Source organism: Macrosteles quadrilineatus, unplaced genomic scaffold (genome assembly GCF_028750875.1).
Source record: "Macrosteles quadrilineatus isolate MER2022 unplaced genomic scaffold, UCM_ALF_1.0 Scaffold_7__1_contigs__length_78375512, whole genome shotgun sequence".
In the NCBI taxonomy this organism is placed as follows: Eukaryota; Metazoa; Arthropoda; class Insecta; order Hemiptera; family Cicadellidae; genus Macrosteles; species Macrosteles quadrilineatus.
This window is the reverse complement of record NW_026542600.1, coordinates 63,527,505-63,541,641: the sequence shown is the minus strand read 5'-3', so window position 1 is coordinate 63,541,641 and position 14,137 is coordinate 63,527,505. Positions and strand designations below refer to the sequence as shown.

The 14,137-nt window shown below is 38.3% G+C and overlaps 1 protein-coding gene across 1 annotated transcript in view; it reads right to left on the bottom strand.

Annotated features, from left to right (window-relative positions):
* The window catches only part of LOC128998749 (uncharacterized), a 55,213-nt gene extending 41,464 nt beyond the window's left edge, over positions 1-13,749 (bottom strand). The window contains exons 1-2 of the mRNA XM_054425082.1: positions 13,693-13,749; positions 101-252 (exon numbers count right to left, since the gene is read on the bottom strand). Coding sequence (XP_054281057.1) covers positions 101-209 — 109 coding nt within the window. The 5' untranslated portion in view covers positions 210-252; positions 13,693-13,749. The remainder of the gene's footprint in view (positions 1-100; positions 253-13,692) is intronic.
* Positions 13,750-14,137: the final 388 nt, after the last annotated feature.

The window sequence follows — 14,137 nt, the reverse complement described above, 5'->3', positions numbered from 1 at the left end:
TTATGCTACAAACATGTTAAGAGATATTGTAACGAACAACAAACATCAGTATGAGGATGACATTTTAACCGGATGTATATGGGAGTATGGCAGGACTCACCAGGGGCGTCCTCGACGACGATGACGTTGGAGAAGAGGTCGGAGTGAGAGTCGACGACCCAGGGGGGAGGTAGGATCATCATTGTCACCATTAGCAAATACTTCCACATCCTGATCTTGAGATATAAACTAGCTAGCGAGTGTTAGTAACACCTACGAGAGAAGACCTCCTTTTGTTTCTGCCCCCGAGAATTAATATACTAAAATCATTAGCTTTATTCCACTTGTAAATTAGGACTAATATTAAATTTGAAACAGGGTAATAGTATCAATGACTTTAAAAAGTATTTAACGGGATGTAGATCAAAATACGTCCAATAACATTCACGAAATGTACTTTTACACTGCCAAAAGACGGTAAACATATATAAAAGACTAGTGTTGATCGATTTCAATCGGACACTCCAATCATAAGCAGAACCAAAAGGCAATGGCATATAAATTTAATAACACATATAACGCAGATCAAGAAGTCATATAAAACTATATCTAACTAACTACTGTACCTTGTATTGTTTCAAGGGAACGTACATGTGTGTGTATTATGTATTTAAACTTTCATAAAATCATATTTTGTTGTGGTGTTTCCGGACCAATTGATTGACACCGATTGATTGGAGTCGAGTCTCGACACACGTCTGGCGCGCCTCCATATCCTGCCCGTGCACGCGTAACAAAAGTAAAAAATGTTAAATAACGGTCGACCGGTTTTTATATGTGTTTTGTGTTGTGGACATCTTACGCACCTCTTCAGGGAAGTTTAGTGTAAACAGTTCTTATACGGATCCGACGATGGCGCTCGCGCCGAAATGTACATAATCCACTAGCACAATACTTGGACCACAAGGCGACAAGCAGGTATTTTAACCTTTTATTTGTTTTTTCATAAAATTGTAGAGCCGTCTTTAATTACTCCCGTGCCCTTAGCACCAAGATTTTGTCATTTTAGTATCTCTGTTAGAATCACAGTGCTTAGGAAATCATCCCCTTTAAAAGGAAATCAGTTTACCTTTCAAAGTAAGGGTATCCTTGGGAATCAACTGTCGGGTCCGTCCCTCTACTCTGAAGTCCTGGGCATTGATTTGATCAAATTACTAGCTAACCTAAATACTAGGGGACACTTTAACTGCAGAGCGATAAATTATCTAGTAAATTTATTTAACAATAACAACTTGATTGTTAAACTACATTAAAATATAACAGAATGGAGGTCTAAATATCTTAGTTTTAAATCTTTGACGTTAATTAATTTGTAAATGTATTTATTTATTAAGAAATATTATGTTTTGTAGCGTCTGTAAGTAGTATATTTTACATTATAGTTAATTACAACTACTTTAAAGATTTTTCAGGGTTAAATGTGATAAGTAACACGAGGCAGTAACGGTAATATATTTCTCACAAAGAGCCGAAACAAGGTTTTGCACACTTAATGCCGCGTTTTAAGTTCTAAACCAGACTGTGGAAACATAGAAACCTTTTAAGATCCATTAGCTAAAGATATAAACGCCTTTTTCACCACGGTTAAAATCAAACTCTAATCTATAACGGCCATGTATGGTTTTATACTTTCTAGGCAACTATAAGAATGCATAAGTTGCCCGTTGTCTGTGGTTGAAAGTAATGATTTTCAACCCCGGCTGGCAAAACGCAGTGTCCTTCCATCGACTAACATTCTAAATACAGACAACATCCTATTGTAGTAAAACTATTTTCTTAGGCCAAAATTCAACATTAAAATCAGCTGCGAATACCGGTACTTAACTATTTTTATCAAAAGGCCCTGTTTAACATGGACATCAGCTGAAGAATGTTTATACGGTAGGGTATGTAAAATGCTGAGCTGAGCCATTAGGTACTTTTCTAATTTTAAGTACCTAATGACTCAGCTAAAAATAGTTTCAAGGATTAAAATAAATAAATGTTCCTCAGTATTATATCAGTATTGTTTTATTTAACATGATTTAGTTTGAGGTTTAGTAATGTTTATTTCTATGCCTCGAGTCTAAAAAGTAGTTTTTACATATTTTAATTCGAATTTTTGAAGAATTTGTTTGAAAATACAGTTTCATGCTCAAATGATTGTGGTAAATATTTGTTTAAATTTGTTTTCAATGAAAGGGGAATATTTTGAGTCACTTTTTGATATTAATTAATCGGAAAGCCTCAAATTGGTTCCAGTCACCTGATGTCTGTATGACTGACTGGTCAATTTACAAGATTTATGTCCCGTGGGTGAGTTTACAGTTTGTTGTTTACTAGTTTTCCATCTGTCGGTCTGTATGTGTTTTTTTACACATTATTTTATTACACAGGATTTATTTAAGATTCAATTTTCAATTTTGGTGCACATGAGTACCCTAATTGGCATGTTAAGTGTATAAAACCGTGTATTTTCAAAATAATGTTTTATAGCTATGAAGATTTTCATGGTTTTTGACATTAAAACTTTTAAACGGTTACCGTTTTGAAATGGATTTGGTTACAGAAACGAAATTTAATACACTTATTTAACCTGATACGATACACATTTATACTAATGTTGGGGGCGTAATGGGTGAAAATGAAAATAATTAATAACTCGAAGGACCAGAACTAATTAATAGTTCAAGAGAAAAATAATTAAATTAGAGAAAATGGCGAATCTGCAATTTGAAGGGCACTGAGGTCCCGATATGGAATAAAATGTCTTGTGAGGGGCAAATGAGATTAGTTTTAGAGTCTAATTAAAACACACACAAAACTTTAAGGTTGTACCTTGAGTCCAATTATCCAAAGGTGGAGAGTATGGCAGCGGCGTCGTCTATGGTGGAGCGATGGCGGATGGCGGAGTCCTTAGACCGAGTGCTTCTGTTTTGTAGAATTTTGGAGAACGCAACGCACCCAAGTTCATAATCACAAAGAGCTCACTAATACGCGGAAGTCGCGGTGAAAACGTACGGAAAGTCTAGAAGTAATACACGGACGCGCACACACTGTCTTGAGGTTTAAAGAGTCTGAAAGCACTAGATCACAATTTAAGTAATTTAATCACAAACAAAAGGGGGAAATTAAAATGTATATATAGTTAAATGTACTATAGAGGAGAGGGAGGCCAGATATAATTAATCTATAGCCTAAAAATACGTTTAAGGGAGGTAAAATGGGCAATTAATGTCCCGAGATACGAGAAACGGAATACACCGTGAGTTATGGACGCCGACCGTGGACAGACAGACGCCGATCGCCGGCTTCACACTTTGAAAAATGCAATTGCGGTTTAGAGGGGTCTAGGAATTCGATGGCCAATAGGAAATGCGATTGAAGCAAACACGGCGTCAGGTGATTCATGGGTATGTAGTACAGGAAAATAGGCCTTACTGTGGCGGGAAATTCGAGCAGGCTTAGCAATCTCATTTGAATATTGAAAGCGGGAGTCTATTTACAATAAATTGTTACTGAGACTAAATAATATTACAATAAATGTGGTGATTTATATACACATTAGCATGATTAATTAACCAGTGACTTAATTAACATAATGATTAATTTCTAAATACTCTAAAAATATGAATACCGAACATTCCGGCCCCCTTGAAGCATTACAGCTTCAACAGACAATTAATTAAAAAACACAAGAGCAAACGTAAACCACACTTAAATCTAATATGTACATAGAGTAGGTTTCTTGGACTTAGTCTTCATTGCATGGCAGAGGGAAGACCTTGTGAACAGGCCGTGTGAAAGTCCCAGAAGCTGTCTTCACTGTGACGACTCGAACTGTTCCATCAGCGCCAGGGTGAGTGGAGACGATGCGTCCAAGAGGCCAGGTGAGTGGAGGTGAATTGGAGTGAATGAGCACCAAGTCTCCGGTCTTCAAATTCTCATGAGGGGTGGTCCACTTGGATCGCTGCTGGAGGGAGTGGAGATATTCAAGCTGCCAACGCCTCCAGATACGCTGGTGAAAAGCCTGGACAAGCTGCCACTGACGAAGACGATTGAAGGGCACTTCAGACAGGTGAGGTTCCGGCAGGGCAACTAATGGAGCTCCGATGAGGAAATGTCCAGGGGTCAGCACAGAAATTTCGGAAGGGTCTGAACTAAGAACTGTAAGAGGGCGCGAGTTTAGCATTGCCTCTACTTGAATGGACAAAGTTTGAAATTGGGTTAAAGTTAAAATGGTTTCACCAATTACCCGTTTCAGATGGTATTTTGCACTTTTAACGGCACTTTCCCATAAGCCACCTTGATGAGGTGCAGAGGGGGGGTTGAAATGGAAGTTAATTCCTTTGGGGATGGTGAAATGAACAATTTTGTCCTGCGAATCAGGTGTAAGGATGGTTTCACGGATTACCTTGCGTAATTCCGAGTTTGCACCAACAAAGTTGGTTCCGCAGTCAGAATACAGATCGGAACAGAGTCCGCGTCTCGACACAAAACGTGTGAGAGCGGCAATGAAGCCTGAGGTGGTAAGATCGGTGACTACCTCTATATGAATAGCTTTGGTAGCCATGCAGATAAAAATACACAAATAGACCTTAATCTGTCTAAGAGCTTTGAGACTGCAAACGCGAACACTAAATGGTCCGGCGTAATCTACGCCTGTAGATGAGAATGGACGAGTAGGATTGACCCGATGAGCAGGTAAATCACCCATCAGAGGGATTTTGTTTCGTGGTTTATTTTTAAAGCACACAAGACACTTAAATATGCGCGAGCGGATAACGCTCCTGGCCGATAGAATCCACACTTTTCGGGCGAGTAGTGATTGAGTTAGATGCGGACCTGAGTGCAAGTGTACCTGGTGGTAAAAGTCTATAAGCAAATTCACTACAGTATGAGACTTGGGTAGAACAATAGGGTGACGTATGTCATGAGCAAGCGAACAATGTGACAATCGGCCACCGACGCGTATGAGACCGTTAGGGTCGAGGAAGGGGGTGAGTTTCTGTAATTGTGCAGAACATATTGAGCCTTTGTTCAATAATTTAATATCCGCACTGAAATGGAGTTTTTGCACTAGTTTAAAAATTGTCACTTCCGCTAGATTTAATTCACTGAGTTTTAAGTGTCCAGAGAGTTTGTTTTTAGACCTGGAAGAGTTTATGAATCGTAGTACATAAGCTAGCACACGGGTTAGTTTCAACCAAGATGAATATTTAGACAATAAGTCCCATTCCGAAGGGGCGACTGTTGCACTAAGTACACTAAGAGGAGTTTCTTTAATTTCGTCCGTGGGAGTGAGTTCAGACGGCGAAAAACATGAGGGGGGCCAGTTGGCCGCAGGGAGCTGTAACCATGGTGGGCCAGTCCACCATAAGGGATGGTCAATGAGAGATGAGGCTAGAATTCCTCGTGAGGCACAATCAGCGGGGTTTTCCGTCCCTTTTATGTGCCGCCACTGATAACTGGGAATGATTTCTTGCACTTGGGCTACACGATTAGCCACAAAGGTCTTTAGTCTGTATGGAGGGGTTTGTAGCCAAGTAAGAACTACAGATGAGTCACTCCACAATACAGTGGTATTCGTAGTAAGAGAGTTAAATTGTTTTTCACAATAATGCACTAGTTTTGATAAGAGGTGAGCTGCACACAATTCCAAGCGGGGTAAAGTTACCTTTTTTAACGGGGCAACACGAGTCTTAGACAATATTTGTTTCACAATGACTGTTTTGTCACTAAATTCACACCGGAAATACACTACAGCGGCATAACCGCATTCCGATGCATCACAGAAACCGTGAAGCTCGATATCAGAGGAGTGAGCGAGCGGAAATGCTCGGGGGATCTTAATTTGACCGAGGTGGTCTTTAGTGTTACTAGTGAACACATGCCACTTATGTGCGAGATCAGAAGGGAGAGGGTCGTCCCAATTAAGACCTTGAGTCCATAGTAATTGCATGAAGCATTTTGCTACCATGATTAATGGGGACAAAAATCCACAGGGGTCATATAGTTTGGCAATAAAGCTGAGCACGGAGCGCTTAGTCAGCTTTTCAGACGGGGGGTTGAAAGCGTAACAGAAACAGTCTTCTTCAGGAGACCAATGGAGACCTAGGATGGAGTACTGGGGAAGCTGAGCGTCTTGCAGGAAACTTGGAGTCTCTAGATGTTCCGAAGGAAATTTTTCTAGAAGAGCAGAGGAGTTGGAGGCCCACTTGCGAAGTTCAAAGCCACCACGATGTAGAAGTTGGATAAGTTGGTCCTGTAGTTCAAGAGCAGCCTCAACGGAGTCAGCACCCGTGATAATGTCGTCCACGTAGGTGTGATGACGTAGAGAGTGAGAAGCCTGAGGGAAGGCATCACCTTCGTCTTCCGCTAACTGCATTAAAGTTTTAATAGCAAGGTAGGGGGAGCTGTTCATGCCGTAGGTGACGGTAGTAAGTTGAAACGTAGAGATTTCCTTTGAAGGGTCGTCACGCCACATAATCAGTTGAAACTTTTGATCGTCAGGGTGCACTTGTATTTGGCGGTACATTTGCCGAATGTCACATGAAAACACAATTTTATGAGAGCGGAAGTTCAAAATTACGTCACAAATGTCAGTTTGTAATTTACGTCCTGTCAAAAGAATATCGTTTAAGGAGTGACCGGAACTGGTTTTGCTACTGGCGTCAAACACTGTCCTTAAATTGGTCGTGCTAGAGTCCTTCAGTACCCCATGATGAGGTAGGAAGTAGTGTGGGTGTATGTCTTCAACAAAATCTAGTTTTGTCATATGGCCGAGAGTTTGATATTCAGACATGAACGTCTTATACAAGTGTGAAAAATGGGGTTGAGCTTTAAATTTCTGCTCAAGAGACAACAAGCGCTTTTCAGCAATGGGCCTAGATTGGCCTAGAATGGAGGGGTCCGTCTTGAACGGAAGTCGCACAACATAACGACCTGATTGATCACGAGAGTGTGATTTTTTATAGTATTCATCACAAAGAAGCTCTTCCTGTGACTTAACCTGGAAGTGAGGGGGTTCCTCCTGTTGCCAAAAACGTTGCAGGGAAGAGTGTAGTGAATTATCACTAATAGAGAGAAGAGAGATCGCAAAACCTGACACGGGTTCCGGGTTAGTTGCACAGGGAGCTTTACCCATCAGAATAAAGCCAAGATGAGTACCTATCACATGAGGCATGTGCGTGCCGAGGGAGTAACTTTCATGAGTCCAGAGGAGGGGTAGCAGAGAACTACCTATAAGCACGTCAATGCCACCAGGCAAGTGAAAAGTAGGATCAGCTAGAACATAGGGCTTGATTTTTGTTAGCACTTCCGGTGATATAGGGGAGCGAGGTAAGTCGACGGAAATCTTATCAAGAATATGGAATTGATGGTCAGTGGCTATTACTCGACCTGAGAGAGTTTCAAGATTCAAGTAAGTTGACCCTTTAGTACCGGAAGCCATTTGAGAAAGACCAGATATTTTGAGTTGAGAAGACTGGCGTTTTATATTCAGGAGATTCGCAGCGCGTTCTGAGAGCAGATCACACATACTGCCAGTATCTAGTAGAGCACGAAACACATGAGAGATACCCTGAGGGGAAGTCAACTTGACCAAGGCGGTGCCGAGTAATACAGTATAATTACCCGAAGTCGTACATGAGTTATTTTGGGCAGAATAATTGCTTACATCCGCGACAGTGGCGGAGATAGAGGCTTGTGAATTAACATCACCAGTCTGAGTGTGAGATGGACCTGAAGTGGTCGGGGAAGTTCTTTGACCTTGAGGTCGAAAAGACATCTGAGAGGTTTGATTATTATCACCAAGGTGTAAGAGAGAGTGGTGTCGCTGTTTACATGTGCGACAAGTGAACTGAGAGCGGCATTCTTTGGAGCTATGTTCACCCAAGCAAGAAAAACAACGATTATGTTTTTTAACAATGGCGTGTCGCTCTCGAGGAGATTTATTTTGAAATACGTCACAAGTGTAAACTTTGTGATCATTTTTGTTACAAACAAAACATTTGTTATAGACAGGACTATTTTTAGTCTGAGAGCTATGAGAGGGGGGAGCATTAGATCTCGAAGTAGCTACCATGGCTAGGCCTACGTCAGACCGGAAATGCACCTTTTTTGGTATGGTTTTGTGAGGTGAAGGTTGAACGCTTCTGTGGGCCGATGACATGTTATGTATGTTAGCATCTTCTGTCTGCGAACATTCTTGGTTAAGAAATTTTATTATTTCACCAATTTCTGGTAATGAATGAGTAACTGGATCTTCGGTTTGACTGGAACGGAACGATTCAAGTTTTTTACGTAGTTCCTGGTCCATTTTACGCAAAAGGAGTGCGGACAATAGGGGGTTGTTGTCACTAACGTCACAATTTAATGCCTTAAGAGCTTGTGTGTGTTCCGTAAACAGGTTTACAAATTGGCGCAAACCTTTGAGTGAAGTTGCCGTAATGTTTGGCAGGTCCAACAATTGGTTAAGATGCAATGATTGCAATCTTCGATTGTTGTGATATCTGTCACGTAACAATTCATAGGCGACTAGATAATTAGGAGCGGTGAGATTTAAACTCCTTATTAAATTGAGAGGCTCTCCATTTAAGACAGAGAGTAAGTACTGGAATTTCATAACAGAGGATAATGAAGCATTACGGTGGATTGCAGTGTCAAAAAGATTGATAAAACTTGTCCACGTTAATGGATCGCCAGAGAATTTTTGTAAGTCCAGTTTAGGTAATCGTACTTGTGAGCTTGGATGAGTTTCTGAAACAGAAAACGATTCACTGAACGCGGAAGGGGTTTTTGGTGGTTCTGAGGGAACCAGAGTTTCAATCGTAGCTTGAATGTGAGAGAACATGTCTTCAATAGCATCTTGATCATTGGAAAGAGTCTTATCATCGATCCCTTCATCTTCCAGAACGAAGGCACGTTGAAGGTTATTTTCAAATTCACTGCGTTTCTTTTTTATTTCCAACGCGTAAGCGGATAATTTCTTAAGTTGTAATGGTGTTAGAGGGTCGATTTGAGTTGATAATTCATCTACTGTAGCCTTAAGTTTTTCAAAACGTGATTTAATCAGCGCCGTAGAACGGGTGTAGATTGCGGACTTAAAATCAGATGCTTTAGGAGGCATTGTGAAGTGTTCACTTGAAAGTATTCACACGAAAATGGAAGTTATGGGTACACAAAAGGCTTGTAGCTAGGCCTATGAATGGTATTAGCTTAACAATGTAGTAATTAATTGTCCGCTGAATAATATAGAGATAAAATATTATAAATATCTAAAACATATATCCACCTACTTTGTAGCTTAATTGAGGCAAATAGTGAAAAACACTAAGTTATCAACACGTTAAATAGCAATAAAATATTTTTAAATGAGTGTGGCAGGTTTAATTCGATTTTCAAACCATAAATCAACAATTGAGCTTAGTTGAAAGTATTCAAGTACGGTAATAATAATGCACAATAAAACAAGAGATATGATAGAACAAATGAATGAGTCACATGAAAGTTCACCGTTATTTACAAAAATAATAAATGGATCTAAATAAGTTTAATGAGAGTAGGCCTCATTAATGAAACAGTGTAGAATAATCCTTAGTAAACAAGAATTGCAACATAAAGAGTAAGTTATTACCCTAATAAATGAGAAAGGAACATAAAATTATAACCATCAATGAAATATGAATCACAATACAAATACGCTAGCTAACAGTTTTGTTTATATGTACAACACTAGTAATAAGAACCAGTAAAAACGGTTATTTTGAACTATTTATTAAAATGTTAATTGACAAGATAAAATTACCTTAAATATAATATCGCACGTTTGTCAACCAAAATTACAGAGATGAACTAATTTAACTTTACTTCATTTAAAATCAAAATTCAGAAAGCATAAACAATGTTAAATAACAATGACAAATTATTGTTTATTTAGTATGATATTCAAAAGAGCAATATTGATTCAAAGAATAATAGTAAATACCTAATAATAACCTAATAGTTGGTTATTAATAATATCAATCAACCTTATTACACAATACACCTTAAATGAGAAAATGTAAACAACAACAAACGCTGTACAGTGAGTGTGAGATATGCGTCTGCTACTAGTGTCGGCCGTCTGCACGCGACTAAATCCCGCAACTAAAACTAAATCCCGTTTTCGGGATAAAAAAGCCAAGTAGGGAAAAATTGTCTACTACTAGAGAGAACAGCAAATTGTACATGATTGTGACCTGCGCAGACGCGCGAGTGGAGAGAGATTGCTAAACCACGCCCACGAACGGAACGAACGCGAGCCGATATTTTACCAATATGGCGAAAATTGAAAATTGCAGATCGCTAAAAATATGGTTGATGATGAAAATTGGCTGAAATTAATTACCACAGGACTTTAGACAATGAATCCGGCTCGAAGGACCAAATGTTGGGGGCGTAATGGGTGAAAATGAAAATAATTAATAACTCGAAGGACCAGAACTAATTAATAGTTCAAGAGAAAAATAATTAAATTAGAGAAAATGGCGAATCTGCAATTTGAAGGGCACTGAGGTCCCGATATGGAATAAAATGTCTTGTGAGGGGCAAATGAGATTAGTTTTAGAGTCTAATTAAAACACACACAAAACTTTAAGGTTGTACCTTGAGTCCAATTATCCAAAGGTGGAGAGTATGGCAGCGGCGTCGTCTATGGTGGAGCGATGGCGGATGGCGGAGTCCTTAGACCGAGTGCTTCTGTTTTGTAGAATTTTGGAGAACGCAACGCACCCAAGTTCATAATCACAAAGAGCTCACTAATACGCGGAAGTCGCGGTGAAAACGTACGGAAAGTCTAGAAGTAATACACGGACGCGCACACACTGTCTTGAGGTTTAAAGAGTCTGAAAGCACTAGATCACAATTTAAGTAATTTAATCACAAACAAAAGGGGGAAATTAAAATGTATATATAGTTAAATGTACTATAGAGGAGAGGGAGGCCAGATATAATTAATCTATAGCCTAAAAATACGTTTAAGGGAGGTAAAATGGGCAATTAATGTCCCGAGATACGAGAAACGGAATACACCGTGAGTTATGGACGCCGACCGTGGACAGACAGACGCCGATCGCCGGCTTCACACTTTGAAAAATGCAATTGCGGTTTAGAGGGGTCTAGGAATTCGATGGCCAATAGGAAATGCGATTGAAGCAAACACGGCGTCAGGTGATTCATGGGTATGTAGTACAGGAAAATAGGCCTTACTGTGGCGGGAAATTCGAGCAGGCTTAGCAATCTCATTTGAATATTGAAAGCGGGAGTCTATTTACAATAAATTGTTACTGAGACTAAATAATATTACAATAAATGTGGTGATTTATATACACATTAGCATGATTAATTAACCAGTGACTTAATTAACATAATGATTAATTTCTAAATACTCTAAAAATATGAATACCGAACAACTAAATTTAAATTTTCTATCATAAATAAAATCTGGGGTGATCAAATAATAAAAAAAAACACACCCAGACCAACACAAGGAGAACCATGTTTATATTGTAAAGTATTTTTGCCTCGACCTATGGAACAATTATTTTTAACGTTTCAGATAGCTCCAGGAAACTCTGTGTTTGGCCATTGCATAAATTTGTTTACTTCATTTTACATGTTGTTGAATATTATTGTACTAGATAAATTACATCGATTAGTGTCGCAAGATATCTTGTTGTATCTAATATAAAACTTTTAATTTGTCACGATGTATGTCACAATAAAGAGAAACAGAAGTATGAAAGTTTGTTCAACCAAAACTTCCGAGGACAAATACGTAGGGGTTAAAACGAATTTTTCCAAACTCGTTGTAATACATCTCAACTGTGCTGGACATTCAATTTAAGCCCAGAACTTTTATAATCGAGTTTATAATCGAACTTTTAGGATCTTTGTAAAATCAGATCAGAGTATTTTGACAATATTGATTTCCATAACAATGAGACATCAGTTAATTAATCTATCGTGGTATTAACTGTGTGGAATGAACTGTGTATTAATTAGTTTATGATATGTCCAGATATATATCTGTATTATTCAATATATTAGTAGGAATAATTTTCATGACGGTATTAACTACGTGAATTGTCTAAGCTCATAAGCAACTCTATCCAAGGACATCACTTAACTTGACAGCTTGCTTTGTGTTGGTGAGAAAACAAGTTATTATATCAATCTTATTATTACCCGTAATTTCATATTTAGAATGAAAGAACAAACTATGCTTGCCTACACACAAAGCCAGTAATATGCCGAATAACTAAACTATGTTGCAGTAAATATATGTTAAATTTATTGGATAGCATTCAGTAACAATCCCATGGCACGATATGAATTAACTGTGCAGCGGAATGGTAATAGAAGGTGTTTTAATTTGAGTATGGCGAACCAATTCTAATTTAGGATTATTCGTATTGAAAAATACACACGTCAAACTGTTGCTGTTTAAAACAAACACGTGGTTACAAAGAGTTTCTATTTTGGATTTCTGAATAGTAAATCTGACGCTTCACCAAACGTCATTTCGCTTGAAATAACAAAACACCGGATATTGAGGTTTCTCAGAATTCCCGTAAATATATATATATTGACAAATCTTTTGAGAATACCCATAAAAACAGGAAAATAATAAAAACTAGAAGTATAACTAGTGTTTCTACAGATTGGGGTGTTTTGAAAAGGTTCAAAGATACGGTCGAGGGCTCGTTAAGAAGAAAAGTTTGTTTATACTTTCTGAGGAGTTTAATATTCCAAGAGTATATGCTTGCATTTGTTAAACGTTTATTAACATGGTTAATCTTAAATCTAAAGTAAGTGAACAATCATACGTCTTGATGAACAAGTAGTTTATGTTTCATTGACTAATTTTGAGAGAGTTTTACAATCGTTAAAAGTTATATTTTATTTTTACTTCCTGGGATTGAAAAGCAGTAATGTTTATTATTTATAATTTATATCTTGGCTCTGCAGATAATAATTTTCTATTAGAATTGAAACATGTGTATGCCATCTCGTAAAAAACCTATAAAATACTGATATAGAAACCAAATCTAAACAAATCCAGATTATTTTAGTAACGTATTTTAAAGAGTTAACTGAATGAGTAAGAGGGGAGTTTGTATAAAAAATCGAACTAAGGGGTAGTATGGATAGTATTAAGAGTTGGTACTATGAATTTGCTGAATGGTGGGAATTTTTAAGCATATAAGAGCAACATGTATATAAGAAGAGTACAGTAGTACTATGTACTAGTACTAAGACGTACTGTGAATATGCTAAAAGATAAATATTCTATATATTTATCAAAGGGAGAATCTGGTGTATGTTATGTGTTTGTGCATTTTACAACCTGTAAGGGATTACTGGGCTTTAAAATATCAAGGGGCAACATGTATCCAAGAGGTACATTTTAAATAGGGGTACCTAGAACACTAAGGGGTCCTCTGTTCAATTACATGAGAGAGCCTATGTATGTACGAAAGGGTGGTCGTATATATATGGCAAGGGTTGATACTATTATGTATATGCTAAGTATTATGTATATACTAAGGAGTGATACTGTATTGGAAGAGATTTAGTTCTATGTATAACCTAATAAGTAGTATTATGGTTATACTATCTACACTATCTTACTCGGGAGCAGAACCCTAGGAAGGCACACAAACACTAGTCGCGGCGCGAAGAAGGTTGTACTGGCAATACCACCGACGCCTCCTTCTTGTGTACACACTTCGTCCTGCCCCTTCCACTACAAGGACGTCCAGGACCACAGGATCAACAGTGTTTGTGTTGTGATGAGTCCATTTTTTTGCTTACTTCACCGTCCTGCTCTTTCAACCGTACCGAGCACTGGACTGTACCTAACTTCCGCATATCACCATTGGAATTGTCTTCGGCCATTCTGATGATACATGAAAGTGTATTTGTAGCTTGACTTCCTCGTGTATTTATGGGTGGCTAATTCAGTTACAAATAGCGTTAACTTCGATCTACCGAGGGTTTTAATTGCTATAACAACTTTGAAACTGAATTTTTTAGAATTATGAAACCCGATATTTGCCCCTAAATATAGACCATA